At 45.0% G+C, this 26,774-nt stretch overlaps 1 protein-coding gene across 1 annotated transcript in view; it reads left to right on the top strand.

Moving 5' to 3' along the window:
• odf2a (outer dense fiber of sperm tails 2a) overlaps positions 1-22,891 on the top strand; it is an 80,280-nt gene extending 57,389 nt beyond the window's left edge. Inside the window, exons 16-21 of the mRNA XM_084324267.1 lie at positions 1,783-1,893; positions 2,535-2,798; positions 5,564-5,664; positions 7,134-7,296; positions 11,769-11,894; positions 20,651-22,891. Coding sequence (XP_084180393.1) covers positions 1,783-1,893; positions 2,535-2,798; positions 5,564-5,664; positions 7,134-7,296; positions 11,769-11,894; positions 20,651-20,845 — 960 coding nt within the window. The 3' untranslated portion in view covers positions 20,846-22,891. The remainder of the gene's footprint in view (positions 1-1,782; positions 1,894-2,534; positions 2,799-5,563; positions 5,665-7,133; positions 7,297-11,768; positions 11,895-20,650) is intronic.
• Positions 22,892-26,774: the final 3,883 nt, after the last annotated feature.

A 26,774-nucleotide genomic window follows, 5' to 3' on the forward strand; every position in this document is an offset into this window, starting at 1 on the left:
AGCTGGATCGGGTATCGGTAAAAATATATATATATCGGATTTAAAAAATATATATGTAACGGATGGTATCGTGAAGCGCATCGAAGTTTGAGGTGACGTTGTCACAACCGTTACAATGGTGCCGATTGACCCTGATGCCTTGGGTGGAGTGGAGTGAGTTTGAGAGGGTGAGTGTAATGGATGGTATCGTGAAGCGCAGTCAAGAAGGGCTGGGGTGAGTAGCGGTGCTATGGGTTAAACTCACTCTCACATCCTCAAAAGACGCATAGACCCAGTACTTAGAAGTGAGTTCACCTCTTGGTATAGCGGTCTGTGTTGCTGCCCGCGGTGTGGGAGACCGGGGTTCGACTCCCACTCGGGGCATCGAAGTTTGAGGTGACGTTGTCACAACCGTTACATATATATCTTTTTTTCTAAATAAAATAATAAATAACAATTCAGTAAGTTTATATCTATGTGTTAATTTGTTACATTTAGTTTCACTAAGTTAGGAAAGTAATGTTTTAAGTTGCCTTGCACAAAATAATGATCCCAGTCTTTTCCACACAGTGACAGTGAGGCATACAGTTTATTAATTGAATGAATGAAGTTTATTTTCTGTCTTTGTTTACAACAAATCAAAAACACACTTGTGATCCTTTACAATTCTTAAAAATAAAATATATTTTAATATAAAATACATATGGTTGGGGGGGGGGGGGGGGGGGGGAATTGAACAATGGGTATCGGATCGCTATCGGTATTGGCCGATACCCAAACCCAGGTATCGGTATCGGGACTGAAAAAGTCGGATCGGTACATCCCTACTATCTATAATATCTACACATTTCTTGGTAAACCTAGGGCGGCTATGTGGCCTAGTGGGCAAGGCGTTCGCCACGAATGCAGAGACGCTGGGATCGCCTGTTCGATCCCAGCGCTCCACATTGCTTTCAGTTTAGCTGGTCGTCCGTACTAATACACATTGGCCGTATTAGTGGGTGGGAAACTGATGGGTGGGGATCGGGCGTTGTGGACAGCGACTCCTACAGGTCGGTTGGTGCGCCTGCGCAGTAGAATCAGGAAGTGTCGGGGGCAGCGTGAGCCTCCCACGCGTTACTCCTCGCCACTGAGAGATCGAGCTGCGCAGGTGAAAAGATGCGACTGCTGTTACCTCAAGTACCGGAGGGGACTTGTGCTATGTATGACTTAGTCCACATTGCAGCCGGCTTGTGGGAGGCAAGAAACAGCGTTCGTGACAGGGGAGGGTTGAATTGGATGATACGAAATTGGGATGGGAGAAAATATAGAAAATGGGAGAAAATATAGAAAATGGGAGAAAAAGTGGATAAAAAAAAAAAATCTTGGTAAACCTATACATTCTAAACAAATTATTTTCTCCTGTGGATTGGGGGTGAGGTGTACATGTGAGATAGGTGTTTGAGTTAATTGGAGAGAATTGGCGAGGTATTTTCACCCAACCTCATAACCAGTTAGATGCACATAAACAAATTAGGTGGGATAGATTTTCCTCTATGCCTGATGATTTAAAGATGGTAAATCAGAGTGCTGTGTACTACGTTCATAGTTAGAGACCGTAGAAGTCAAGTACTGTACCTTTTTGATGATTGCATCAAACGCAACATTCTAGGTGATTTGTATTGACTTTACAACTGCAAAATACATGAACTGTCCAAAGAAAAGACAAAAGGGGTCTTATTCTTCTTCTGAAGGGTCATTTTTTGAGTATGAACGCCAGTATGACCAACCATCAGACCAAGCTTCCTGTCCTCTTCCTCTCAGGCCTCTCTGTCTGCCGTGGAGGACCAGTTGAGTCTCTCCCAGCATGAACTGCAGCATGTTAACACCTCTGTCCAGCAATATGAAAGCCTGGTGGACAGCTTTAAGATCCAGGTATGAGGAGATCACACTCTACCACTGTGTCTGTCTGTCAATATGAAAGCCTGGTGGAGAGCTATAGGATCCAGGTATGAGGAGATCACACTCAGTCACACAGGAAGACATGCCTTGTGGGAACATGATGCTCTAATCAATAATCACACTATACATTTATCATTTTTAGATTATATATTATTAGATTTAGACTTGGATTATTAGATTATATATTACATATATTATTTAGCATTCTAGCATTTCGTTTTTTTAGATTATATATTTGATTTAGATGATTCGATTATATATTGTAACTATATTTATTGTAGGGCAAAATAACTGAGAGGGCATACATACCCTCATCTCGCACCTTGTTGCCCATATGCGCATGTCCAGAGTTATATTGTTTACACTGCCTTTTTATTCTATTAAAATGTTTACTTCTCCACGGTACTATAATTCTGTGACCTGTACCTGTATGTCTTCTACTACATGTACCTCCCCTCCCCCCTCCCCCATGCTGCCATGATACAGAATTTCCCCAAGGGGGATCAATAAAGGAATATCTTATCTTATCTTATCTTATAATCACTGGAAAAAGCCTCACTATACAAAGAGTTAACCTGAGCGCCGTCTCTTCCCCTGCCGCGGTGTCCGTGCAGGTGGGGAAGACGCGTGCGGAGGCGGACGAGTACTGCGCTCGGTTGGACCAGGCGGAGCGGGAGGCGCGGGTGGTGCGCAAGGAGCTGGAGCAGGAGGTGGAGCACGTGCAGAGGGAGCTGGTGGGGCGACTGACGGAGCTAGAGCCACTCCCCGAGGCCCTGCGGTGCTGCAAGCTCCAGCTGCACAAGGCGATGGAGCAAGAGCACGTCCAGGAGAGACGCAGCATGGAGCTCAGCCAGGCCCTCGCAGACCTCCGCATGAAGGTCCGTACAAGGCTTCACACGGAAAGGAAACTATAAAAGGAAGGAAGGGTCATCACGTCAGAATACCAGCATTGTATGCTCTACTTGATAATAATAACTTTATTTGTATAGCACCTTTCATACAGGGGATTGCAGTTCACAGTGCTTTACATCAGTAAGAAATAAGACATAAAATCAGTGTAAAACAAGCAGCAAGAGCAAAGCATAAAGTGGGATATATATTAATCAAATCATAATATGATTTGATTCATATATATCCCACTTTATGCTTTGCTCTTGCTGCTTGCTTGATAAAGGAATCTGTTACAAAACATGATAAAGGTCAGAGTATGCACCCAGCGGATAGCTGGGCATAGAGTAAGTCAAATAATAGCAAGGGTAAAATGAGCAGACATATAAAAATCAGTTTTTCACATTAGGATCTAACATCCCAACAGGCCACCTTGTAAGACATACTGTAGAACACCAAATCACAGTGTTGATGCCAGAGGAAATATACATCAACCAATAATATCAAACGTTAGCTAGTTAACAATGCAACAAATTGCAGATGATTCTGACATCCGAGGTAATAACCTGTTTAAATGACGGGTCATAAACGAGGAGGAGGCTGATCCCATTCGACTCCATGTCGGCTGAACTGAAAGTTTCCACACATGGCACCAATGTGCGTTCACGTGCTACACAGTGACGTGATGACCCTTCCTTCATTTAGTATAGTGTCCATGGTTGGGTCATGGTAATTTCCATTGGTACACCTAAAATGGCTGCCTTATTGTAGCACCTGTGTCACTAACAGTAACAGCTGTTCGCCACGGACCAGTTCTAGGTTCGAATGAGGAGAGGAGTAATATACACAGTTAAAGGAGTAGTAGACCAAAGACAAGGTTATAACAGTGACCGGTAGTTTATTCACAACAAGCATGCTAGCTAGACAATTACAATACATACAGTGAGGTAAAGTGAAGTATCCCTTTTAGGTTCTTTCATTAACCACTCCTTCTTTCAGGGGTTAGTTCGGTATCAGGTTCTAGGTTGATTGGATCAACGCATTTGGTTTTGTTCAGACGTCTCTGAGGCTAAAAGCTAGGTTTAAAGTTTGACATTAGATGTATCCCTTTTTCGTGAGTAACTCATTTTCTTTCTTCTGCAATTGCAGATCAGTAAACTATAATAGTTTATCGTTCAGTAAACTATATCAGTTTATCATTTCAATAGGTAAGTGTTTAAACATATTAATTTAAACCTTTAAGTGTGCAGGGAATGCAAGTACCTTATTAGGTGAAAATGACCCTTTAAACTATTCCTTTGCCGGTGTAATACGAACAAAGTACCAATAGAAATATCAGTGGTTCAAGTATCTTACTGGGTGCATTTACCCTTTAACTCTCCCTTCTTATAGGAGAAATATCAGTACCCATATATACAATGTGCATCAATCAAATACAAAATACAATATCAAAATACAAAAGGTGAAACGGGGTCAAAACCCTTGGAAGTCCTTGTGTTCTCGTTCGATCAGTTCGTGTCATAGAAAAGGATATGATGGTCCTTGGAAGTTCTTGTGACTCAAGTTCAATTAGTTTGTTAATTCCTGATCCACTTCCTCACTGGGAATGAGGAAGGTAATTTCACAATCCTACCAGGCTGTTGAGGCAACAGGGGTAATCAGATCAGGCCGGGCATAGCCTTGATCTAGATCTGAGGTTCAGTGGGTTGGCTCGCCATCTTGTGTGGGTCCGGCACACAAATAATGGTCCTACTGTAGGTCGTACATTAAAACAGCGTTCCACCTTCGTAAATAGGTGGTCGGACCTACCTGTTGTATAAATTAGAATAATACGTAATTTGTTTGCGTTGCCAAGCTGGTTGATAGCCTACTGCCCTACTCCATTTGAAATTTCATACCAACGATACATCTTTAGGAACTATTTTTCTACGCCAAGTTCACTGAAATCAATATAAAATACCCTAGAATTGTCTGTATTCATCCTATATTTTTCCAGACGGTGCAACTTGCTGTATAAAAGCAATAATACACGAGAACCAGTGGAATATCAGGAATATTGCCACTCTATGATGCCTACGCCACTCGAGCTTCGCTCTCGTGGCTGCGGGTGCATCACAGCCGTGGCAATATTCCTGATATTCCACTGGTTCTCGTGTATTATTGCTTAAATGTATCTTCTAGCAATGCTAGAGATTTGAACCTTGTTTGGGTGTAAGAGCTCACAGCTCAAACGTCTTGCCTTACAGGGGAGTGGATAACCTGAGCATAAAGGTCACAAGTCCGATAACATATCTATCTATCTATCTATCTATCTATCTATCTATCTATCTATCTATCTATCTATCTATCTATCTATCTATCTATCTATCTATCTATCTATCTATCTATCTATCTATCTATCTATCTATCTATCTATCTATCTATCTATCTATCTATCTATCTATCTATCTATCTATCTATCTATATATCTATATCTATCTATAACTTTAGATCAGACAACATATCTATATCTATAACTTTAGATCAGATAACATATCTATCTATAACTTTAGATCAGATAACATAACTATCTATCTATATCTAATATTAATCTATAACTTTAGATCAGATAACATAACTATATATCTATATGAATCTATAACTTTAGATCAGATAACATATCTAATGATTGTAAAGTTACAGTTGAAGTAAAGTGAGATGGTCCTTCATTTTGTGTGTGTGTGTGTGTGCATGTATGTGTGCGTGTGTGTGCTAGGTGGAGACTCAGGGCAGCCATGTGGAGCTGCTGAGGCAGAAGAACAAGGTGCTTCTGGAGTCGAACAAGCAGCTACAGCAATGGGTGGAGAGTCTAGAGAGGTTAGTATTGATACTACAGAGTCTAGAGAGGTCAGTATTGATACTACAGAGTATAGAGAGGTTAGTATTGATACTACAGAGTGTAGAGAGGTTAGTATAATATATTGTACTGTGTATCTCTCTCCCCCAGGGCTCGGTCCTTGGACCCCTTCTCTTCTCCCTCTACACTAAATCTCTGGGTAACATTATCACCTCTCATGCCTTCTCGTATCATTGCTATACCGATGATACTCAACTCCTTCCCCACGTCTCTGAGTGGATCTCGGCCTGTCTGTCTGACATCTCTGCCTGGATGACGTCCAACCACCTCAAACTGAACCTAAGCAAAACAGGCCTCACCTGCCGGCCAAATCCTCCCCCCTGACCAACCTTTCCATCACAGTCCAGAATTCAACTGTGACCGCGTCCCCGACCACCAAGAACCTTGGTGTTGTCCTTGACGACCAGTTGAACTTCTCCGCTCACATCGCAGCGACAACCAGAACCTGCAGATTCCTCCTGAGCAACATCAGAAGGATCCGCCCCTTCCTGACAAAAGAAGCCACCCAACTCCTAGCTCTAGTTAGCTACAAACCTACCGAAGTCAGCCCATGTCACCCCACTTCTCAGGGACCTGCACTGGCTCCCCATGGCCGCACAAATCCGCTTCAAGGCCCTCGACCTGGCATACCATGCGGCGAAGGGAACGGCTCCCGCCTACCTCCGGTCAATGATCTCTAACTACACACCCTCAAGACCCCTGCGCTCTGCATCTTCTGGCCGCCTCAGACCTACTCCTATCCGAGCTCCGGGAGGGTCATCAAAGAGAAGTCGCCTATTCTCGGTCCTTGCCCCACAATGGTGGAACGAACTTCCCACCACAGTTAGGACAGCCGAAACCTGTCCAATCTTTCGCCATCGACTAAAGACGCACTTCTTCAATCATTATCTTAAATTAAATGAAAAAAAAATAAATAAAAAATATCTAACCCTACTATAACTAACCTTACTGTCATGCACTTGTTCTAATAAACTAATCTACACTATAGCACTCAACACTTTGATGAACATTGTTACTCAGCTGATAGAGTTGTACCCTTCCTGCTGTCTTGTTGTACAAAACTTGTAAGTCGCTTTGGATAAAAGCGTCAGCTAAATGACAAAATGTAAAATGTAATGTAAATGTATTGATACTACCGACTCAGAGTTTAGAGAGGTTAGTATTGATACTACATAGTCTAGAGAGGTTAGTATTGATACTACAGATATGTCAGCAGCCGCATCAAGACATTCGTATGACCTCTGGTGAGATTCTTACTGACCAGCAGGAAATTAATACGATATTTGACTATACTCCCCACTACAATGGGGGACAGGGCAGGGTAGCCTGTTCACCTGATTCTCACCAAGCTTGCTGTGTGGAATCTAGTCTGGATTCCTATTTTTGGTCCTTCCTTTTGGTATTGATCCTCTTGTCCGTCTCCTAACAGGAAGCTTGAGGAGGCGGGCTGTCAGAACAGTGACCTGCTGGCCATCATCGCCAAACGAGAAGAAACCATCGACGGCAACCAGCTCCGTCTGGACGACAAGACCAGGGAATGTAGCCTGCTGAGCTGCCAGCTGGAGGAGGCCCTGGACGACGCCCGCCAACAGGTCTGTCCACCGCCCCAGAGGTTTAGAAAGGCTTCCACGCACACAGCGTAGAGTTAATACCAAAATCGTATTTATTTTGATTTATTTTATCTTGCACGTATCCAAAAACTGAACAGTTTTGCACACATTCATTTATTTGGACAGTTATTGAGAGTAAATTAGTTTGAATATGGCCACCAGTGATGTCATCGAGGACATTGAATCATTGTGTTGTGTTTCAGCTCCATGAAATTATGTAGAGGAAAAAATAGGGGGGACTGCTACCTTATCATTTCATTGACCTGTAATTAGAACAGCACAAGGATCGTGTCCCAGATAACATCACTGGTGGTGGCCATATTCAAACTAATTTACTCTCAATAACTGTCAAAACTAAATGAAAGTGCCCCTTTCTCAATACCAGTTGTGGGGAGGGGTTTCCTCAAAATAGAGGTGTCTCTCGACATGCAATTTAAAGGTGCTATGGATAAAAAAAAAATTTAAATGTTGTCCTCATTTAATTTGATGAAGTTGTTTGTCATCCATTTGCTTATTGCTAAGAGACAGGTGGAAATACAGTTAATAGCTCTGTGATCATTTGGTTCAGCAGAGATGTACAATTGTGTGTCATCTGCGTAACTATAAAAACATACATTGTGTTTTCTAATGATGTCCTTAATGTACTTACGAACATGTTCACGAATGAGGACCAATGATGGTCAGATATAGGTAATTCGATTACTGATACTTTATCAATGTTCAGCCTTGTTGTTATCACTAAGTCTAGGGTGTTACCATGTTGGTGAGTGGGTTAATTTATATGTATTAGCTGAAAGCTGTCCAGTAGGCTGATAAGCTCAATAGCCTTGGGGTCGTTCTTCTTATTTATGTGTGTACTTATTTATGTATTTTGGTGGCCGGTACAATGTAATGATGAGCAAAGACAGTTCAGCAGTATATTCAAATGATATAAATTCACCCATGTCAATGTCATTACATACAAACGATGTAGATAAAATAGCGGCAACCCCTTCCCCTTTCCTGTTTTGCCTGACCGATTGATAATACTTATAATTTGGAGCGCAGGCTTCTATCAGTGTTGTCGCACCAGTAATGTAATTTAGCCAGGTCTCGACTAGGAACATGCATTGCAAATTCTTTTCAGTTATTAGATCATTGATTAAGAAAGATTAGTTGCTCAACGATCTAACATTTAGGAGGGCCATTGTCAGTGATTTTGTGATGATGGGTGAGGCCGGCCTTGGCTGAGCGATGGTTAGATCTTTTTTTTATATACACCGTGGGAAGGGGGAAACGTAATTTCATTTATCTGTATGTCTTGCACATTATGAGAAGCGACAATAAAGCTGACTTTGACTTTGAGGTTATTAAGCATTACAGAGCATGTCGACTGTCGAGTATTTCTCCTTGAGTCTGATAGTAGTGAGAACAGGAACAGCATGGTTTTTTATTGGAACAAATTGATAGCAGTAGTTTGGGGGCGTGGCAGACATTTCGGGGGTTGCAGTTGCGGGCTGTCGAGGAAAGATGGTGGAATAGTTATTTTTTGGTGTTTTGGAGATGCCTGGCTATAAATCAGACCAGCATTTACCAGTTTGTAAATTTTTGGTGTGAAAAGCAGGTGAGGGGGAGATGAGGCATAGGAGGGGGGGGCGGGAGCAGGGATGGGGAGGATGACCTTTGTGATGACCTGGCAAGAGGGGGGGGGGGAGGAGGAGAGTGACACAAGGGAAGAAAAATGGGGGGGGGGGGGGCTGCGGGGGAGGGGCGCCCTGCACTTTAGGGTTGGTGGTGTGGGGGCTGATAGTTCTGCTGTCATCCTGTGGATTTCCTCGGCGATCTGATCCAGTCAATCCGATCCCTCTGCGATCATCCTGCTGTGGATGTTCTCTGACCCAGTTGATAGCAATCCCCGATCTATCGTCTTGACGTCATCAGTTAGGTTGTGTTATTGTACTGTCTGTAGAGCTTGTCGCCTTGGCAATGACTGCCTCAATTAATTAGATACATTTTTTTAATCGCCTGACGGCACAGTGGCGGCGCCAGAGAATTGGCATTGGGGGAGCTCTGGGGGGGCTGGATTGTTTATAGCAGGTGCTAATGAATTATAATGGGCACAGCAACCTGACATTAAAATGGGCACAGCGACCCGACAATGGGCACAGCGACCCGACATTCCAGTGTGTGTGTCTGTGTGTGCTGTAACAGCGGGTGTATTATACATCGAATGTATTATTATTATTAAAACACAACACTCACCATAATGCAGGCAGCCCTGCCCTGGGCTTATTATTGTTTTAGCTTCGGTCCTCCAAAATCCATGCTCATGTTTCAAACATTGGCTTTTGGAGGACCGAAACAATAATAAGCAACCGGTGACTCTCGCGTGTTGACATGGCAACCCGTAGCCCCTTTCGTGACTGTGATGCACCGAGTGAATCCACAGTCACTTGCTCCTCAATAGGAAACCAACCTAGATTTACCCTGAAGGACTGGTTCTAACCGAACCGTTCGTTATACAAATATCACAGAGACATGTCAAAGGTACTCACAGCTGCACAAGGGTTTCGGACAGAGATACGGGATGGTTTGAAAGCTCGCCGTTGCTAATCCCAACGCCGGAAATAATGCCGTTTTGAGCAGATTATAAAATATATTTAAAATGTTTATTAGCAACGCCGAGCTTTCAAACCATCCCGTATCTCTGTTCGAAACCCTCGTGCAGCTGTGAGTACCCTTGACATGTCTCTGTGATATTTGTATAACGAACGGTTCGGTTAGAACCAGTCCTTCAGGGTAAATCTAGGTTGGTTTCCTATTGAGGAGCAAGTGACTGTGGATTCACTTGGTGCATCACAGTCACGAAAGGGGCTACGGGTTGCCATGTCAACACGCGAGAGTCACCGGTTGCTTATTATTGTTTCGGTCCTCCAAAAGCCAATGTCAAAGTTAAGTATGACTCCTGTTTATTAAAAGAAGCTTTATAGGTCGTAGGCTCCTCTTCTGGCTCATGGTATTTCCCCGCTGCAAAGAAGTTATCCAAAGACGTTTGTTTTGTTTTTGCAAACGCATGATGGCATCCCAAACGCGGAAGTGAAAGAGAAATTCCATTGGTTCTCCCAGTCCACGTGACCATTTCTAGCATTTCAATTGGCTATAGTGACAGCCATAGATATGATGAATAGATATATACAGCTTCACAAAGACACAAATGTCCAATATAACGGAATTCGTAATGTATTTTATATATAAATAAAATAAAAAACATAACTGGGAGGGGGGGCTTAGAGGGGGCTAAGCCTTTTTCAGAGGGGGCTTAAGCCCCTGCTAGCCCCTCCCTCCCGTCGCCATAATAAATAATTAATGTAGCAATAATGTGAGAATGACACGGAGTGCGAGTAAAAATCTGCTTGCAGAGCAGATGCAGGAAGTACAGCATAAAAGCATTGCTTTTCCTCCCAAAAATGTACTTAAATCATTTAAAAGATTTTGGCGGGTCCAAAATGGATATTGTTGTTCACATGTTGCAGGCATGTATCCCCTCCCTATACTTTCCATTACCCCACATGGAATGCACCTGATTGGATAAATGACATGCTGGTGCTCTACTGCGACATCTAGTGGCTGCATGTTATCTATAGCACCTTTAAGTTCATTTTTGGTTGCATGATACCCCTAACCCTAACCCTGAGAAAAGGTAGAATAAATCCCATCGCCTCTCGTGATCATTTTCCATATTATCAGGTTTCTGAGTCCTTTCTCAGCACAATCCATGCTGTTCCTCATTCTAGCTCCAGCTAGTTAGCTACAAACCAATACAAAGTCAATGGGGTCGAGCTCCTGTCTGTACAAGCTGAGGCCCACTGAAATCTACTCCACAGAGCACACAAAATAGATTTCAGTTATCTTATTTATATATATATTGTAGTTATAGTCTATATATTATAAAAACATATCTTAGGTTCAACTTTAGTTAGAAAAGAGAGGGGGCGCCAGGGTGGCTCATCACGTAACGCACTGTAGTGCAACACGGCCGTCCCGGGTTCGACTCCCGGACCCGGTGACCTTTGCCGAATGTCTTCCCCCATATCTCTCTCCCATCCTTCCTCTCTGCCGGACTTGTCCAATAAAACAAATAAAAATCTACCAAAAACATAATTTGAAAAAAAAAGAAAAGAGAAGATGTACGAGCGAGCTGCCATCTTGTACATCTACGTTTTATCAAGATATCTTCACGTGTGCATATGAGGTCTTACTAACTATGGCAATTGTGGCTGCAATTGTAAATGGCTCGTCTCAATAGGGAGGGTTCTTGTCACAGCTGAAATGCAGAAAAGACCCATATGTTCTCAATGTTGGGACAACCCCTCATGCTATAAAAACACAGGAAAAGGCCATTTTCACAATAGGTCCCCTTTAAAACGTGAAGTGATGATATGATAGATGAAGTGCAGTGTGTTTGTTGCCTCTAGGTGTCTGACACCAGGGACAGGGCTGTGAGCAGGGATCGCTCCACACAGTCGAAGCTCATGGACCTGGAGACTCAGCTGAGCAAGTCAACCTCAGACATCAAGACACTGCAGCGCAGCAAAGAGGAGGTGAGGCCTCGTCTAAGAGTCTTACACATAACACCTGTTGGTATACGTGGAATTTAAAGATCCCCTCCAGATGTATGTTAAACCCTTAAAAGCTATTTGTATTAATAGGGGGTTTCTACCAAATTGTTCAATAAACTACTGAAAATGTCTTGGCAGCTTCTCAGCACCTTGACCCTCATTATGGATGCAAGTATCTATGAATATTCAAATTGACAGCAAGCATCCATTGATATTTACCAGGAATTCCATGTAGGCAGCTTATATTCTTCCAGGACAGACAGAGTACTGTGTATGCTGAAGCTAAAGGTGGCAAGTTACCACATGTTGGAACATGAGAGGTTCAACCTATTGGTGACATCACACATGCAACTCATATTTCAGGGAAGTACAGAGAAGCTCCCCATCTCCATGGAAGACTGTGAAAACTATTAACTATAACAAAAAAAATTGAGTGGAGAGGATCTTTAAATGTTTGCTTCAGGAGGAGAGCTTTGAATATTCAAATGACTTACAGCTCTTTAATTCCCAGTAAAGTCTGTTGGATGTGGATGAGCGTGAGAATCACTCTAGACTCCTAACTAGTATTCAGATGCCTACCATAGCACCGCCGGGAGGTGTAGCGGTTACGTCATTGCTGTTTCTCCACGGTCCACCCTCTTGAAAACGCAATGTATTTCCCCATTTCCCATTTCTAAATTGTCTTGTTTAAAACAAATAAAGCATGAACATTTGCATGGTGTACCTTTCTGTGCATATTCATCTACAATCTATAGCTCAACATGAAAATATTCGCAATTAATCGTAAAGGTAGCAAAATAACAACGTTTATGTTTTCGTTCACTGAGAAACTACACTGCCATTTGGCGCTGCTGACTGACGTCACCACAGAGCAGACGCCTGGCTGTAGTAAACTGGTAGCGAGCCGGTAAGCTGACCCTCCGCATACGAAAACGTTAGGTTATGACTATAACCAAGTTCTGTTAGTATAGCGACGCTCGGCATCGCTCTCTGCACTATCTCGCATATGTGCACGCACACTGAATAAAGACCACAAATGTACCTTTAATCCCAATATTCGTCTGACCACACCCCTATCAGCTTACCCATATAAGCAGGGGTGGGGCCACCCACTCGCCTCCTTCCCAAGCTTTCGCCACAAGGCGAGGTCAAAGGCTGCAGCGGCGTCGGATGCCGAGCGTCGCTATACTAACAGAACTTGGTTATAGTCATAACCTAACGTTCTGTTCCGTATACGCTCTCGCTCGGCATCGCTCTCTGCACAAGGGAGGCCGAGCGAGAGCCAACGGCCGACAAATACACCCCGCTGACAGCCCCCCACAACCATCAGAACAGGGAGGGCTGAGCCCCCCGACCCACCCTAATTGAGGGCACCCCCCCTATTAGGGGCTTCACGGGAGGGCGACGGACCCGACCGTGCGAAGAGGCACTCAAGCAACTCAACGCACAGGGTGAGCAGACCGTGGCTTGACCCCACGACTACACACACGCACAACCCGCATGCCACCCGGGAGCGAACGGAGGAACAACCTCGTTACTGCCCCCAGAATCACGGGGTCAAGGGCAAACCCAACCCTGTGGCAAGGCCGTAGCAGCGGAGCGCGAAGGAAGACCCAGACCCACCAAAAGGGCTGGACTCCCTGGAATGGGGGCCCGGAGAAGTCCATGATGCCAGCATCAAGACCCCACCAGGTGGGCACGTAGTGCCCCGCCCCCCACATCGCCAGCGTATTCGGACAAAGGCCCCTCAGCCGAGCGGGCCCCGTCCCCCCAATAGTACACCGCCTGGCACACTGACCCTGCAACAGGCAGTCAGCATGGCCGTAAGCACACAAAAAAGGTTAACCAACGGAAGCAGGCAGCGCACCGGGGAAAAACCAGGCAACAGGCTATTAACCCTAGCCTGGAGACTGCGGACGAGACAGGCGCCAGAGGGGACAGTTGAACACAGCCGCCCCGGCGGAAGGAGCGTAAGCTGGCGGTGTTGCATGACCAAGCCTCCATATAAAAACCCCCACCCAGAGGGGTCGAGGCAGAGAAGGCTGACACGATTGGCAGACGTCATGAACGTGCAGGGGCACCCTCAAACGGTGAACCCGGGAGTTGACACTGCTCCAACACACCAGGGAATCAACCACCTCGGTGTTACCCAATGCGGTGGTTGTTCCTATAACCCCTCAAGAAAAAACTCCAAAACACACCTGCGGGTATACACCGGCTATACCGCAGTACAAGTGTTTCAGTTTTCAAAAAAGGGTTAACCCAGGCCTACGGGTCGACGAAACATTACTTCGGACCGGGCCTGGCGGTACGGGAAGCACAGGGTCACCAGAGGAGGTCAAAAACCACCCCCACAGGCCCCTCTTCGCCATGCGTGAGAGAGGAGCGAAAAAGAATGGAGAACCAGCCCCTAAGCACACCGTACTTGGTATTCCCAGGCGGTCTCCCAACCAAGTACTAACCAGGACCAACCTGTGTAGCGGCCGAGATCCGACGAGATCGAGCGTGTACAGGATGGCATGGCCGTAAGCCATTACGACAGTGCTGAGTAAAAACGTACCCAACCAGGGTCTCCATAGCGCTTAACCCTGTGACACCCGGACCGACCTGGCATTTTTCCCCCTGAAAAAAGCCCAAGTCCCTCAGGGTACCAGAACAGCAGATCTGCATCCCCGGTGGACAACGGGTTCAACTGATCCGGACCAGCGTGACCAGAACCAGTCCCGTGCCCTAACCACGCCGACATGCCTACTCCAGGAGAAAGGGCAGATATGCGTGTCGATCTTAACATGAAAAGAAGGCGCCACCCAGACGTTCGGGCGAACCGCGCCTGGTGGCCCACCCCAAGGGCGTGAGACCCCTCTACATATGTTCAGATCCATTCCGTCATCATCCCCCAGACATGAACGAGAATCCGTCGAAAACCAACCCAGGTCGTGGGATTTGGTCGTCGGAAGAGGAAAAACCCCCATCTCAGTTGCTTTATAAAAACGCCGTTTTAACCACAAGCAACCAAGGCGCGCCAGTCAGTCGCCTGTTTACAGCAAGCTAGCACTATACGTGCGTCGGGACACACCCCCATCAATGAACAGGCTATTTAGACCTGTCATTGAATCCCCAAGGCGCCCAGGGGAACGACAAGAGGGGTGTGACACTCCCTAACTCCAACACTTTTTGAATAGAAAAGAAGGAAGCATCAACAGTATGTATCCCAGTCTACACAGCCGGGGGTAAAATTTTTTCACATTTTTACATCCCACCACCCTCCCATAGGAAGGAGACGGGGATCCCCAGAGAGACTTCCCACGCGAGCTGTACAGATTGAAAAGAATATATTGCACCTTGAGCCATGTAAAAAATTGGTTTTAGGGCTCTCCGGGGAAGAGGCACTGAACCCATACACACTCAATAATCGAATTGAATCGAATACATATACAATAGAATAGGACCCTTCTAGAGGGTCCACTCACTTTGACAATCTGAGGAGGAAGGCTCTGTACTCTGATGGAGGCTCCCTCACATGGAAGAAGGAGTCCGAACTCACAGAAGGCCCGAATAGGCGCTTGGTGAGGAGGAGCCCTGACCACCCCCCTGAAACAGATCCATCACATGGACCTGAACAGCACACGGAAGTCCTACCAACAGAGACGCGCACGGTGACGTACTCTATGGCGGGGGAATTTCTGCGGTGCACACGCCCAATATACCAGGCCGTGGGACCAGGAAACTCCCTCCCCACCCCCCCCCCCCGTAACGTGCCGAACCGCCACGTGACGGGAACCTTGAAGGACAGGGGGTGTACCCCTGACCGACAGAAACGAGGAGGAGAGGAAAGGTTACCAGTTCACCCCTTTACGACCCCACACCCATGATACGATGTAATGACAAAAAGAGAATATGACACAGTCATAGTCAGCTCTATGAAGCGTTTGACAGCTCCACACAGCGCATGAGCTAACCTGCTATCTGATTTTTACTAAGGAAAAAACACAGAATAGAGAGGGCTCTAAGAGCCCCGGTCCAACATACACATGTGCTTCTGTGGCCAGTCCAACCCAGTTGTAGGTCACATGACACACACAACCCATCATCACCTACAAAAAATGGCAAAAACACTCTACAGAGGAACGCCGTTTTTCATAATGAGAGAATACATAATTCTCGATTAGTATCGGCCACAGGCCTTGCTAAGCACACACGAGAGCGACCAAACAATCTTTTCTTCTAGGAAAATAAAGTTTCTCCAGCAGTTTTAGCACAACCTCAGCAATCAAGCTAAGGGTTACATCGCATCCCTACCACACAAAAAACACAATTTAGTGCACAACATGTCTGATAGGAGGATGAAAAAGTCCCCAGGGAACCGGGGGGAAACACAATCCTCTTATTTTACCCTTAATACGCCCAGTTAAAACAGGAAAACCTGTTAATATGTGAACACACTGTTCATTGTCATCACAGGCTGAGAAAAGAACATTCTTTTACTCACTTGTCACTAAGCATAGCTTCATATGTTAGTTACCTTAGTTGTGAGTACACGGTACATATAAACACCATGATGTTTCTCACACAACAACCAGATCATTGTCACATCTGTAACAACAACCCAATTTGCACGGAGAAGCTAACTGCCAGTGACAAAAACAGTTCACACATAACTCGCGTCATATCCTAAATGCATTGCAGCAACACACGTTTTGGGAAAACATCGTTATTCACAAAACATTTAGAAAAGTAAAACCAGAAGACGTGTTATAAGGTCTGGTCAAACCTTGTCCTACCCGGAACGTAGATCAGCGAAGTGCAGCAGACTCAAGACCCCGTAGACAACACAGCCGATCCTGTGTTGCTCGAACTGGGCAGCGGCGTCGCTCCAACCAGTCGCTACAGTCCTCTTTGTTGACGCAATCCCCGTCCAGGCTCAGGGCAGGGTCGACGAACATCCCCTGTCAAGGATGACGTCGTAGTCAAGAGTGTAAAACATGTTATAATCAAAGCACGTTCAACAGAGTAGCATTAAGCTAACGGCCGCTCCAACCGTTCGGGCGCTACTGCCCCTGCTCGCGAGACGCCGAGCTAACGGCGCACGCGACCAGAAGCGAGCCCGCGGCGGCGCGCGAGGAGCTAAAGCTACCCCGCGCCAGGCCTTGGCCTATAGCAGCAAGCTAACGTTACCTAGTGATCACGACATGCTAGCGCCGCAGCTAACAGCTGACTGGCTAACAGTAGGCCCAACCTAAGTAGGCCATGCAGCGATCCCAGCAGGCTAACGCAGCAGCTAACAGCTGACTGGCTAACCGTAAGCTAAGCAGCTATCACCTGAACATGTATACAATGACATAACACTCACCCAGACAGGCCGCCGTTCTGAACCTCTCCTCACTTTTTAAGAGAAAAGAGAAACAAGATGTCAACACTGCTTTACAACGGTGATTTTACCAACACCCGACGGAATCAGCACAATACCAAACTGGCCTGTGTAGCTGACTTGAACATGGATCGGCCGCTATCGCACATCCATGCACATATCTCCTCGTGAAGGAATACTCTCATTTGGATATGAAAGAAGGGGCTTAAACACGGGACAGAGAGATATCCACTCGTCCAGAACACACAGGGATCACCAGTGTTAATGGTCGCGGCCCACTAGTTAAAACTACAATGGTCTTCAGACCAAGGCCTTCTGTCGCCTAGGTGGCTGAACAAAGGACCCTAGCCTGGGGCCGGTTTCCATAAACATTGTCAAGTAGCCCCCATAGCACTAACAGACAAGTGAAGCCCGCCAGCAACAGTACTCACCCAACCTGAAACCCACCGCTTCTCACAACAGCGGCGCGTCCGACAGTTCAGCAAGGAACTGCAGTTGAGAAGCATGCAGCGGCGTGCTCCCAATACGAAAACCGGTGGAGGGTTTTTAGAATGATCATCATCAGGGCGGTTAGGTGGCCGAGCGGAGATTGCGTTCGTCACCAGCCCCGGAGCTGAGCTGGATTTGCCTGTTCGAATCCAGCTCACAGCTCCGGGGTTGTCACCAGCTTGGCTGGCCGTCTGCACTGATACAATTGGCTGTATCAGAGGGTGGGAGAAGCTGGCGGGGTGGGTCCGGGTCGTTGTAAACAGCGACTCCTACAGTTCGGTCGGGGCGCCTGCTAAGCGCGGATTGGACGTGAGGGGGATAGTGTGGTCCTCCCACACGCTACGCCCTCTCAATGAGAATCCGCGCTGCCAGGTGAAAAGAAGCGGTGATTGGCTGGACGTGTGTCGGAGGAAGCACGTGGTAGCCTCCACTCTCCCAGATGATCTGACTGTGGGGGGTAAGTGCGCAGCGACCAGGAAGGGACTGGGAATTGGCATACGACTAACATTGGGATGGGAGAAAAATCGGAGGAAAATGGAGGGGGAAAAAGACCAATAAAAAAAAATAAAAATAATGATCATCATCTTCCAGACACTCCAGTACGAAGACAATATCGCCGTATTTTCTCGAAAATAGTGAGAGAGAAAATAAAGATATGATGTCAACGTATCCTTGTTTCCCAAAGCTGCTCCTAATCCTTTCTTCCATCATGGTGTCAAGTGTGGGGATCTACCGAGGCACTTCTTCCTTGTGGTGAAAGCGAGAAGGAGGCGAGTGGGTGGCCCCACCCCTGCTTATATGGGTAAGCTGATAGGGGTGTGGTCAGACGAATATTGGGATTAAAGGTACATTTGTGGTCTTTATTCAGTGCGCGTGCACATATGCGAGATAGTGCAGAGAGCGATGCCGAGCGAGAGCGTATACGGAACAGAACTCCTCTACATGCCCTGATTTAAAATGGTTCTCTCCTCTTTGTATACTTTTGTCCTCACCAACAAAGTATTCTGCCAGGGAACTTATGGACACGACAGTAGACATTGCCAACGTCTAGTACATTTAGCTAGGTGACGTTAACGTTAGTTATTACATGGCGTTTTAACATTCGCCGAAATGCTTGATTGTGATTGGTCAATAGCCCCCGACAGCGGTGAATTATTTTTCAATAACCACCGGTGATTATTGTTTTTCGCAGCTGGAGCAATCAAGCCCACTGACACACACTGTTTCAGTGCAATCAGACACACCTGCCCGGCGATATCACTTTATTTGGGCTGACAGAGCCACAGAACAACTGCTTCTGCATTTGATCTCGTCTTGTCGATGGTGTAAAATGAATTAGGTATATTGTTAGTAAGTTAGCCATGTAATAAGCGGGATAATGTATAGCCTATACTCGGTCATTGTCGCAAAATAATTGACCTTCACTACGTTTAAAACACCTCTGCGAGGCGCCTCGGTGTTCTAAACTCTGTGTCGGTCAATTATTTTGTGACAATGACCTCGTAGCTATACATTATCCCTTACTTAGTTAGCTTGGTATCAGCGGGCCATGGCGTGTATTAGGCGACAACACTGAACGACAGGCGTTCTACTGCCTGTACTGGTAAGTGTAGTTATTTTTTAACGACAAATTAAAAACCTTATAACTACCAAAAATCTTTTCAACCAAAAATGCTTAAACAATGTTAGTGGTAGAAGGAAACTCATTTTGTGCAAAAATGGAAAGCTTGCCAATGTTCATGAGGCAGACGTGTTACAATAGCCGATAATCCATTTTCCCAATGATAAATTCCTAAATGGGTGGACCGACCGTGCGGTCCAAAGTGACGTCAGACTACACCTCCCTATAGGACAACTCATCAGTTGTCATTCACAGCATTCGTGTAATTTCCGTGTGTGTGTCTTTGTTGTAAATTAACACCTTAGGTTGGCTGTACTTTTGATTACAGCTTAGAAGAAGCCTTTTTTTATTATCTTTTCCCCCCTTTCTTTTACCGTTTTTCTCCCCTCCCAATGTTAGTCGTTATACCAATTCCCAATCCCCTTCCTGGTCGTTGCGCACTCTACCCCCTACCGTCAGTCTGGGAGGGTGGAGCCTATCACATGCTTCCTCCGACACGTGTACCCAGCCCACCGCTTCTTTTTACCTGGCAGCACGGACTCTCACTGGGAGAGTGTAACGTGTGGAAGGTCACACTACCTCCCTCCAGATCCTTCCCTCGTTGTGCAGGCGCCCCGACCGAACTGTAGGAGTCACTGTTTACAACGACCCGGACCCACCCACCGGCTTCCCTCCCGCTGACTCTGCCAATCGAGCCAGTATGATGGCCGGCCAAGCCGGAGGCAACGCTGACAGCCGGATTCGATACCAGTATCTCTTGCGTTGGTGACGAACGCTTAGTCCGCTGTGCCACCCAGCCGCAGAAGAAGCCTTTCTAACCAAAGTGTTGAAATACCAACAGCTACAGAAGACCATCTCACAGCTAGGCTACAGATGTAAACTCCTAGTTTTTATCTTTGGCAGCCTAGGGCATGTGCACAAGTTGGTTGTGAGGGGCCTACAAATAGCCGGTCTCCCCAAAAGGAAGGCCAAACTGTTAGCAAGCAAGGTACTGCTCAGTATCAGCTATTATAGGAAGCCGCTCAATTTGGAGGAGGCGTTGTTTCCTTTACCCATGATTTGTGTCCTATGTGTCTGACAAGTAGTTCAGCCATACTGTATGTAACAGCGTTCTGCCGTCCATGCACTTTGTAACTGGCTGTTCTTTCATATTTTCTGACTGCACTGGCAGTGTTTATGTCCTTTGTATGAGGCTTCCTTGTATTTCTGTTCATGTGGACATAAATAAACATTTCAAATGTGTGTATGTGTGATGATCAGGTGGAGAGGCGGTACCAGAGTCGCTTGCAGGACGTCAAGGACCGTCTGGAGCAGTCTGACAGCACCAACCGAAGCCTGCAGAACTACGTCCAGTTCCTCAAAGCATCCTACTCCTCCGTGTTCGGAGACACGACAGTAGCTCTCTACGTGTCCCCTCACCCATCTGACAACATCCCACCACCAACACCCATCTGACAACATCCCACCACCAACACCACCCATCTGACCACATCCCACCACCACCACCCATCTGACAACATCCCACCACCACCCATCTGACAACATCCCACCACCACCACCCATCTGAAACACATCCCACCACCACCCATCTGACAACATCCCACCACCACCCATCTGACAACGTCCCACCACCAACACCCATCTGACAACATCCCACCACCACCACCCATCTGACAACGTCCCACCATCACCCATCTGACAACATCCCACCAACACCCATTTGACAACTAAGGCTGTAGTCAACCAAAGAAAACCTTGGTCGACCAAAACCTAAAGTTATTTACGATTGGCCGATTGGTCGAGGGTTAGGTTGTAAAAAAAAAAAGAATGTATACATTTTTTTTTAATAAAGAAGAAAAAAGTTATTTCTGGATTAAGAAAACGGCCACAGTGCACTGGATTTACTCTACTTGGTGTCCTAAATGAATTATATGAACTATAATTAGATATAAAAAGCTATTTGCAGTGTATTGGATAATTATTTTTAACAATTATTTTATACAGAAAGAAATTATTCCTTCAGACTTCAAACCCTGGCCAAACAGTCCCTCATTTTGTCCCGCATGCCACAACAGAAGAAGCTATACTGTACGTTACGTTACATAGCCTATAGTCTAACCAGCGCGAGCGCATTATACATAGCACCTGGCACAAGCTGTTTATTGCCGATTTGCCGCGCAAGCTGTTTTGTAGAGAGGTTGTTCTCCCTCATGACCGGTGCATGGACGGACCAGAGAAATAGATGCAGCGTGGAGCTTGTGAAGAGTGAAATCCAAGTCAAATCTAATTTCTCTCTCACATGTGAAGCTTTTTATAAATATGCTCTTGGTCAGAAGGCTCTACTGGAAGCTGCACGGTCCAGTCATACAGTAAATATAGATTCCTCAAGCACTAAGGCACTATGGTGCTCTCCATGGTGCTGAAACTTTCTGGGCACATTTCTAGTATGTTCGAGGCGCAATGCGAAGGCGCATAGTGTTACAGCCATTTTCTTATCCTAGCCTAGTCTAGCAACGTTCAAGACAGGGGAGGGAAGAATTGGAATCACGAAATTGGGATGGGAGAAAAATTGAAAAATAGGAGAAAAAGTGGATTAAAAAAAGAAGAGCATCTCGACCAACAATCGACCAGCGGACTACAGCCCTACTGACAACATGCCACCTTTAATTTATAACCTGATATCTCCCCATATCTTCTTAAAATAGACAGTAGGTTGAGCCTGCACTTATGAGGATCTGTTACATACAAGAGTAGGTCATCTGCATACAAAGATGATTTTTGTTTTATATTTTCTACATCTATGAATTCCCTCATACCCCTCCAGGGAGCACAAAGCAAGCCAGAGGTTCGATAGCAAGAACAAATAAAAGTGTGGAAAGGGGGCTAGCCTGCCTTGTCCAACGTTGTAGAGGGATCTGAGGGAGTTTGTCATCACTGAAGCGAGAAGGGACTGATACAACAACTTGAGCAAAGCTATAAAAGCACACATACCATTTATTACTTAATTATTTACTTCCATATCTGGCTAAACCACACCCATGAGTAAAGCCAAATCATTCATCAAAGCTAAATCATCCCATTGTGACATTACAAAGGGACATTCATTCTGAACAGCTTGTTTTTAGGCTTGTTAATCTGAATAATTCAAACCCTGGCCAAACGGCAAGGAGTACATTATGTCATTTTCCTCAGCGCCTAAATAACATTTGAGACTGGCAAATCCATACAAAGACTAGGCTAAACCCATTTTCCATACTATGTGGTGTTAAAGTACGCTATAGCCAAGCCAACCAGACTACTTCATGTATTTCGTTGTTTTATACACATATGGTCATCTTGATCTGAAGAATGTCTTGACTGGTGCTACGGTTGATGCTTTTCATATACTGTGTGTCAAACCAAATGATTTGTGGTGTACTGCTTGTTGTATCAGTATTTGATTTAGAATTGGATACATTTGATTAGAATTTTTTTTGTCACATTTTGTCTTTGATTATGAAATAGAGCATATTTATTTTTAAGAAAGTATTTTATATCCAAAGGGAATAGATTTGATGAAGTTGCAATAAATGATAAAAAGAAACCGTTGGCCCTCTTCCTTCTCCTCAGTGTAATAATGCATAGGAGGCAAACCTGGTAACAGAATGATGGGAACCGAACACAATGGGTCTCATTCTCCAACGGACTTAAGACAAAAATGTTGCTCTTTAGGTCATTTAAGACATCTTAGATTTTGCGATTCCCCAACCGTCCCTAAGCTTGGATTCGGATTTATTTGGGAGGAATCATAGTGATTCCTTCATGTCAACTCTACAGGCCTCCTTGGAATTAATTAATCATCATTTGAATAAATATGACAATATTTGTACGATACAAATTACGCATTTGATGTCGGAAAAATTTACAATATGGATTATAATAATAATATCTGATCACAGGGCAGCTGGATTAACCATATCTGAACCAGCTATTTTGGACAAATGTTTAATTACTTAATTACTCAGATATTCTTTTTTTTTATCTACTTTTTTTCTCCCCATTTAAAATTGTTCCCTCATCCCAATTTCGTATTGTCCAATTCTACCCTCCCCTGTCTCGAACGTTGTTAGACCATGCCTCCCACTGGTCGGCTGCAATGTGGACCAAGCCTTGCATCACGTGTCCCCTCCGGTACACAAGGAGGCAGCTGTCGCATCTTTTCACCTGTACAGCGCAATCTCTCAGCAGCGAGGAGTGACGCGTGGGAGGCTCACGCTGCCCCCGTTGCTTCCTGATTCTGCTGTACAGGCGCACCAACCGACATGTAGGAGTCGCTGTCCACAACGTCCGATCCCCACCCACCGGCTTTCCCACCCCCTAATACTGCCAATTGTATTAGTATGAACGACCAGGCAAGCCGGAAGCAACGCAGAGAGCTGGGCTCGAACCCAGCATCTCCTGCGTTAGTGGCGAGCGCCTTGCCCACTGCGCCACTTAGCCGCCCAATTACTGAGATATTCAAACACAATTATGCAATTATTGTGAAATGATTGAAAATAATAATTATGTAATGACTTCTGTGGTATTTGTATTTCTTATTTGTTAAATATCTTTTGTTGATTAATTATACATTTGAAAGAATGCAGGTTATAGCCAACATGCAATATATCCCATTGATTGGTACAATGGGACAGCCATTTGTCATTTTATATAGCTATAACCTGAATTCTTTCAAATGTATAATTAATCAATAAAACAGATATTTAACTAAGAAATACAAATTGCCACAGAAGGCATTAAATAATTATTATTTTCAATAATTGTGTTTGAATATCTGAGTAAGGGCTATATGATATCAATCCTGCGTTGATCCAACCATGTCTTCACCCCGATCGCAACATGTCTGTAACGTTACTCCACAATGTATGCCGTTGGTGACGATCAAAGCATGAAAAAACGTACATAATATGATATTGATTTTATTTGGGAATAATAGCATGTATAGACAAGAAACGGCAATGTTTATAGTAGAATTGACGTATAAGGCCAGGCCTGGACGCGTGTATGCCTTCTACGACGGAACTGCCATTCCGCGTTCGAGTTTTGTGCTCTGATTGGCCAGGTCATGTGACATGTGCGCCAATCGTGGGACAGCAAGTTCTGCGCCTATTTCCGGGTCTAACAGCCTGCAAACTACCTGCCGTTCTATCGCCATGCTCTAAGACAAACTAACCTTAACCAACTTCGAAAGAGTGCCTAAGCTTAACTGTCGGAATCAGGGCAGGTGTTCTATCGCCATGCTCTAAGACAAACTCTAACCATAACCAACTTCGAACGAGCGCCTAAGCTTAACCAGTGTAGAAACTTGCGGTCCCACGATTGGGCGTACATGTCACATGACCAGAAATGACCTGGCCAATCAGAGACGCGGAAACGCAGTTCTGTTGTAGACAGCATTCAGGCGGCCTGGACTGGCCATCTGGCATACCGGGCATTTTTGGGCCATTATAATTTGATAAAAAAATTAAAAGTGATTTATAAAAAGAAATTGGACAGCGGCCCATTGGTACTGACTGACGCTGGGCTGTCCCAATCACATCTCTTACTAAGCACCCCCGCCACTAGGCTGGGACAGCGTCCGATCAAGCTGGCCCAATCACATCTCTTACTAAGCCCCCACCTTCTCTTTCACCTGTTTCTCGTGTAAACAGATGCCGCTCAGAGCGAAAAAGAGTTGATAAACAGAAGAAGCGTAAGGGGGTGCAGAGCAATTGCATGAAATCTAGAGGCGGATGCTGCCAAATGTACTAAAATAACAAATGTTGCTGCAGCTTCAACGTTGTCATCCACAGTAGTGCAGCAACAGCCTCAGGTGGCCCACTGCCAGGCTGAGAAGCAGACAGGCAGTGGAGCAGGCATGTGAGCTTGACAGGGCCAAGGGACAGTGAGCAGGAGTGTGTGTGCCATGCCATGATGATTCATTCAATTAATGTCGATAATAATATGAATGATAACATACTCGTAATAACGATATCATAAAGTGATACCGTCAACTACTGCTGGTGGTCTCTCAGTCAGTCAATGTCAAATAGTGCAGCATAAGTATTGGCATTGTTTTTGTAGCTAATGCAGTTAACTAGCTAACGTTATTTTGTCAGCATCATTTTTGTTTTTATCTCCTGTAGCACTGTGAGATTCTCGCGAATATAAAGTGTGGTACAATTGGAATATTATTATTATTATTAAAAAAATCATTAGGATAAGCCAGGGTTCCCTTGATAAAGATGCGCAAAAAGGCTGTATAATATACAACGCCTGTAGCTCAACTGCAAACACTGCTTTTTTTATTTGATTAGATTTGTATTTGGAAATGAAAAACACATCATAAAAACAAATTATCTTGACCAGTTTGTATTCCTGAGGATATCACCTAAAAGCATTAATTAAAACACTTATTTCCAAGATGGTCCTCAATGGAAGACATAAAAACACAGCAAATGACATGTCGTCAGCTTGTGACTGCAACTTGTTCTTGTTCGCGCACGACTTACCCCTGCTGGTCTCTGACAAGAACAAGTTACAGGTTGAAAAAACCCTCAGCTCGGAACTCGGCAGAATCTGCACCTGGCTCGCTGATAACAAACTATCATTACATCTGGGTAAAACAGAGTCCATTCTCTTCGGATCAAATAACAAACTCAGCAAGACCGACGGCTTCTCAGTTACAGTGGGTGACAATATTGTCACAAGGAAAGATGAAATTACATACCTACTGTAAGGTCCATCCTAGAGTAAAATCTTTCCTGTGACAAAATGACATCCAAGGTAATAAAAAAAAGTCAACCGAACTTCCGGTTTAGCATCAGCATGTAACGGTCGCATTGGTTACAGCTCCTCACCCGTTTTTTTTTTATTTTTGCTTCAAAAACCACTTTTTACAACACTAATGTGTTTAAACCTTGACGTATATATTAACTGAGATCTTCAACTAACTATATCGACTGAAAGAATCAAGATGATGAAGGGGGGAAAAGAAACGTGCAACCAAACTAACTCCAGAGGATCCGCCGGTGGATGCGAGCTCCGTGCGGGAATTGGCAGGAGAGATTGAGAGAAAAACAGCTGATATTGCCACTTTTTCCATCGTCCCAGCCACCTCATCCGATATAGAGTCTCTTGCTGAGCTAATAAAGATCTTAACCGATAAGGTTGATATGATCGGCGCTAAGGTTGAGAAGGTTGATGCTAAGGTTGACGCTATCAAAGAATCTATCGAATCCGAAATAGAAGATTTGAAAGCAGCAGCTGCAGTACAGCATCTCTCCCTCCAACTCCTTCACCATCTTCAGAGCGGACCGTACAGAAGCCTCCGGGAAGAGCATCGGCGGGGGGCTATGCCTTATGA

This window comes from Notolepis coatsorum (genome assembly GCF_963971535.1).
Source record: "Notolepis coatsorum genome assembly, chromosome: 11".
Lineage (NCBI taxonomy): Eukaryota > Metazoa > Chordata > Actinopteri > Aulopiformes > Paralepididae > Notolepis > Notolepis coatsorum.